General features: G+C 42.1%; 1 protein-coding gene across 1 annotated transcript in view; it reads right to left on the bottom strand.

Annotated features, from left to right (window-relative positions):
- Positions 1-568, bottom strand: part of LOC102842525 (putative ubiquitin carboxyl-terminal hydrolase 50-like) — a 32404-nt gene extending 31836 nt beyond the window's left edge. The window contains exon 1 of the mRNA XM_006831655.1: positions 513-568. Coding sequence (XP_006831718.1) covers positions 513-568 — 56 coding nt within the window. The remainder of the gene's footprint in view (positions 1-512) is intronic.
- Positions 569-5940: the final 5372 nt, after the last annotated feature.

Below are 5940 nucleotides of genomic sequence, written 5' to 3'. Positions count from 1 at the left end.
TGTAAAGGTGGATGTTTTATAGCAAGGAGGGGAGTGATTAACTTTTCAGTCTAGGAGTAGAGGTCCCTAGGACCATCAAGGGAGAAGAGCAGAGAGTAGGACCCTACCCAGAGAAGCAGTGATGCCTGAAATGGAGCCAGAGATGATGATGTGGAGCTATAGAGCAGCTGGAGAGTCTAGACTCAGAGAGGGAGAGCAACTGTGTGCTGAAGACCTGGGGGGCACGGGGGAAGGATTACATGGAGGGGATTGTAACCATGGCAATGAGAGGATATACGATAGAATGAATGTAAAACTAATGTTCTCCCATGTATACTATCACATAATTCACAATAAATCATAAAACAAACAAACAAACAAAAAATTGCATGTGTCTTCCCTTTCTTCTTGGGGACCTTCTATGGGTCACACCTGGGGAAGCCTAAATGTGAAAGGTGCCCTCTGGCTCCTTTGGTGTCAGCTCCTGCCCTGAACTGAGTTTATCTAGAAAGCTGTGGTAGCAAGCAGCTCACAGGACATAGTAGATTCCGAAGTCATCGTCAGCAGGGAAAGGCCGCTGAGAAGTCATCTTAATGAAACCACGTTGCGCATGCACTTCTATTCAGGAGCTACGTTGAATCCTTTAAACGTCATTTCTTTGAGCCTGTTGCTTTGCTCTTTTTGTCTGTTTTAAACACTTGATCTGATCCTCTTCCCTTTCAGTAGCTGCAAACTGATTTTCATCTGCACTTATGACATCATTTCACCTTAGATTTTTCCATGAATCACAATCCTCTCTATTCACCCACAAGATTCTGACATGTTGCTATGAGGTACTGTTACTGCAGTGTTAGAAATGCTTCCGAAAGATGAGATTTCAGAGCATGAACTGCACGGTGCCCAGGTAACCTCTCATCCTCCATCCCTCAGTTTCCCTTGTGTATAGCAAATAAACAGTAAATGAATCGTCCCCTTCCTTTCTTTCACATATCTGGGGAAACACTATGAAATAGTATTTGCTTCATATATTGCTTACTTTACAAGAAAAAAGTCTCGTAAAGCGAGTAAACACAGCAAGATCCCAGCCTAGGCTCAGATTTTGACATTCTGTTACATGTCCAGGGCCAACAGTTGAAAAATCAGTTTGTTTCCATTCAAAACATTTTAAATTCAAATTAATATGGTCTCATTACTTTAAAAATCCAACAAGACAGAAGGACAGAAAGTAAAAATGGTGTTTTCCCCTTCACCTTCCTAACACTGTTCTAGGGTTTTATCCTTTCACTATATTCAATCTTTAAGCTGAGCACAATCCGAGAAGCTGGGTTCCATGAAGAAAAATGTGGCATCTGCGATACGCAGATGATACAACCTTGCTTGCTGAAAGTGAAGAGGATTTAAAATACTTACTGATGAAGATCAAAGACCAAAGCCTTCAGTATGGGTTGCCCCTCAATGTAAAGAAAACAAAAACCACTGGACCAATAAACAACATCCACATAAACGGAGGAAATATTGAAGCTGTCAAAGACGTCATTTTGTTCAGATCAACACTCATGGAAACAGTAGTCAATAAATGACGTATTGCATTAGGCAAATTTGCTGCACAAGACCTCTTTAAAGTGTTCAAGAGCAAAGATGTCAACTTGAGGGCTAAGGTGTGCCTGTGAAAGCCTGTGACAATAGCTAAGGAAGACTTTAGAAAAATTGATGCATTTGAGTTATGGTGTTGGAGGAGAATATTAAAAGTACCATGTACTGCCAAAAGAACACATTCTGACTGTGTTGGATGAAGTGCAGCCAGAGTGCTCCTTGGAAGCCAGGATGGCCAGACTTTGTCTCTCATACTTCTGACATATTGTCAGGAGGGACCAGTTCCTGAAGAAGGAGATCATGTTTGATAAGGGGGAGGGAGGGTCAGAGAAAAAGAGGAAGACCCTGAATAAAATGGATTGGCCAAGTGACAGCAGCAATAGTCTCTAATGTAGCAATGATTGTGAGGTTGTCACAGGACTAGGCAGTGTTTTGTTCTGTTAGTGACTGGATGGCACCTAAGAACAAGAACAACAACAACACCCTACCCTTAATCCTCTTATTGGCTTAAAACATCATAATCACATCAGAGGGATAGCTACAGCTCAACTGCCAAACCACTGAAAAATCTGACCCAGCGAAGTTGAAACAAAACCTTACCTATCGCAATGTCCTTAAAATTTTCCAAGAAAATGTGTGGGTGGTAAACTTTCTCAGAGTGCCATCACATGACTGAGTTCAAATTCCTTCTCTCTTCCTCTTGACACTGTCTTGACGCCTTCTTGATCTTGTAAGACAGGTGGTAAGTCTAATGGCAATCTTATTTTCTTCCTTTATAAGCTCTCCCCACCCCCACCCTTTATCAAAATGTACTCATTGAGTGAGGACTGGAAATGTAAAGGTGGACATTTTATAGCAAGGAGAGGAGTGATTAACTTTTCAGTCTAGGAGCAGAGGGCCCTGGAACCATCAATGGAGAAGAGCGGAGAGCAGGAACCCACCCAGAGAAGCAGTGAGGTCTGAGATGGAGACAGAGAAGATGACGTGAGGAGATGGAGTGGCTGGGGACTTGAGATCCAGAGATGGAAAGGGACTGTGTGCTGGGGTCCATAGTGGGGGGGGGGGGGGGGAGACAGGCTTCCAGAGTATACCCTTTGGTTGGGTGATGATGCATGGACAGGATGGTAACTATGGTAATGAAACAATTTATGATAGAATGGATATAAAACTGATGTTCCCCATGTAAACTATCACGCAATACACAAGAAAACATTTATTAAAAAAAAAAAAAAAAGTACTCATTGAGTCCTTTTATTTCCTTTCTTTATTTCCAGAGGACTTGAAGGGAGCATGGTGGTTCTGTAGGATAAACAAACACTGGACTTCATAAGACCAGCAGTTCAAGCCTGCCAACTGCTCCTTGAGAGGAAGATGCTCCTACAAAAAGATTTGTTGTTGTTGTTAGGTGCCATTGAGTCGGTACCGACTCTCAGCAACAGAACGAAATATTGCCAGGTCCTGGGCCAACCGTACAATTGTTGCCACGCTTGAGTCCATTGATGCTGCCACTTTGCCAATCCATCTAGTTGGGGGTCTTCCTCTTTTTCTCTGACCCTCCACCTTACCAAACATGATACCCTTCTCTAGCAACTGGTCTCTCCTGACATGTCCAAAGTATGAGAGACGAAGTTAGGCCATCTTGGTCTCCAAAGGAGCACTCTGGCTGCACTTCTTGCAACACAGATCTGTTGGTTCTTTTGGCAGCCCATGGCACTTTCAATATTTTCCTCCAACACCATAACTCAAAAGCATCAAATCTTCTACGGTTTTCCTTATTTACTGTCCAGCTTTCGCATGCATATGAGGTTGTTGAAAATACCATGGATTGGGTCAGGCACATCTTAGTCCTCAAATTGACATCTTTGCTCTTCAACAATTTAAAAAGGTCTTGTGCAGCAGATTTGCCTAATGCAATAATTGATTCCTTGACTCTTGCTTCCATGGGTGCTGATAGTTGATCCAAGAAGAATGAAGTCTACAAAAACATTACAGCCTCCGAAATCCTACACAGGGTCGCTGTGAATCAGAACCGACATGATCGCACTTAACAACAGTAGAGGACATGAGATACTTACTGAAGATCAAAGCCCACAGCCTTCGATATAGATTGCATCTCAATGTAGAGAACAAAAAATCCTCACAACTGTACCTATAAGTAACATCATGATAAATGTAGGAAAGATTGAATTTGCTAAATACTTCATTTTGCTCCAGTCAACACTCATGGAAGCAGCAGTCAAGAAATCAAACAACGTATTGCATTAGGCAAATCTGCTGCACAAGACCACTTTGAAGTGTTCAAGAGCAGATGTCAGTTTCAGGACTAAGATGTACCTGACCAAGCCTTGGTATTTTCAGTAGACTCATATATGCATGTGAAATTTGAACAGTGAATAAGGAAGACCATAGAAGACTTGATGCATTTGAGTTATGGTGTTGGAGGAGAATACTGAGTTACCATGGACTGCCAGAAGAAATCAGTCTGTGTTGGAAAAGTACAGCCAGAATGGCTCTTTATAGCAGCACTAGAGGCAAGGACTCCATCTCTCATACTTTGGGCATGTTGTCAGGAGGGACCAGTCCTTGGAGAAGGACATCATGCTTGGTAAAGTGGAGGGTCAGCAAAAAAGAGGAAGCCCTCCAACGAGATGGACTGGCATGGTGGTGGCAGCAACGCACTCGAACACAACACTTGTTTGAGGCTGGCTGGACTGAGCAGTTTCATTGTTGTGCACAGAGTCATTATGAGTTGGAACCAAGTTGAGACCACCTGACAATAGGTCTTCCCTCGCTCTGTAATTCCTGTTATTTCATATAAACTGTTATTATTCTGAACTTACTTTGTGCTCGTCATTGTGATGTGTATGTTGTTGTTAAGTGCCATTTAGTCGATTCCAACTCATAATGACCTTATATAGGGTTTCTAAGAAACAGCTGGTGGGTTTGAACTGGTGATCTTCTATTTAGTAGTCTAGTGATTACCCTAGAGTGCCACACCAGTTCAGTGAATAAAAATGCAAGCCTTTTTCATATACAGCTAATTGAACCTGTGGTTTTATTCAGTTGGCAGCTCTTTCTGCATAGTGCCCTTGCTTTCTTGTTTGTGCACTTGTATATGATTTAGTGTTTGTATGGTTGCTTTATTCAAGTTTGTGGCTAAACTTTACTGTTGTTCCCCCAATTTCACTTTTGTTGTTGTTGTTAAGTGCTCTAGTCTATTCTGGCTCATTGTGATACTGTATAGGGTTGTCTGAGGCTGTATTATCTTTGTGGGAGTTCAAAACCTCAACTGAGTCTTTTAGTTGGCTACTGTTGCTATAACAGAAATATCACAAGTGGGTGGCTTTAAAGAACAGCAGTTTATTTTCTTACACAGTTCAAGAGGCTAGAAGTCTGAATTCAGTATGGCTGCAGGGGGAGGTCCTTCTTTGTCTGTTTCAGCTTCTGACAGCGGCAGTCCTAAACTTGTCCATCTGCTGCCTCCATCATCCCTATTTATGCTTGCTTGTCTCTGTATCAAGACTTTTTTATCAATTGGAAGTGATTACATTTAGTACTTACACAGATATGGCTTCATTATATATAACAAAGAAAATCATATTTCCAACTTGAATTACATATATAGGTATAGATGTCAATCCATGGATGAATTCAGTCCCTAACAGAGCACAACTAAAAATACCTAAAAGTCTTAAGAAAGATGTGTGCACTTTGGTACATATTATACACATCTGGAACTCTGGTAGCATAGCGGTTATGAATCGGGCTGCTAACCTCAGGGTCAGCAGTTCGAAACTACCAGCTGTTCTGTGGGAGAAAGATGAGGCTTTCTGTTTCCGTAAAGATTTGCAGCCTCGGAAACCCTGTACAGGGTCGCTATGAGTCAGAACCAACTCCACGGCACATAACAACAACAACATACACATCTACATTCTCTCTTAATTATACTAATTGAAAGATCAGCAGTTCGAACCCACCAGCTGCTTTTCAGGAGAAAGCTGTAGCAGTTTGCTTCCATAAAGGATTACAGCCCTGAACCCCCTGTGTAGCTCTACTCTGTCCTAGGGGTCGGGTGACTGTGAGTCATAATGGACTCAACAGCAGTGGTGTCATTTTGGAAGGTAGGGTGGGGATGGTACTTAGGGAAGAAACATTTGTAAACAGGAATTACAAAGGATAGTGAATTCCCTTGTAAAGCAGACAAAAGATCAGAATGCTCTTACCATGTCCTCCTCTCCATTGCAACTTCTAAGGAAAGGTCATGGAGGAACCCAATATTTAGGGGCACTATGGAGACGAATTAAGGTGCTCTGGTAGTGTAGTGGTTATGAATTGGGCTGCGAACCTCAAGGTCAGCAGTTCAAAACT

This window comes from Chrysochloris asiatica, unplaced genomic scaffold (genome assembly GCF_000296735.1).
Source record: "Chrysochloris asiatica unplaced genomic scaffold, ChrAsi1.0 scaffold00004, whole genome shotgun sequence".
Classification (NCBI taxonomy): Eukaryota; Metazoa; Chordata; class Mammalia; order Afrosoricida; family Chrysochloridae; genus Chrysochloris; species Chrysochloris asiatica.
This window is presented reverse-complemented; position numbering and strand designations above follow the sequence as displayed.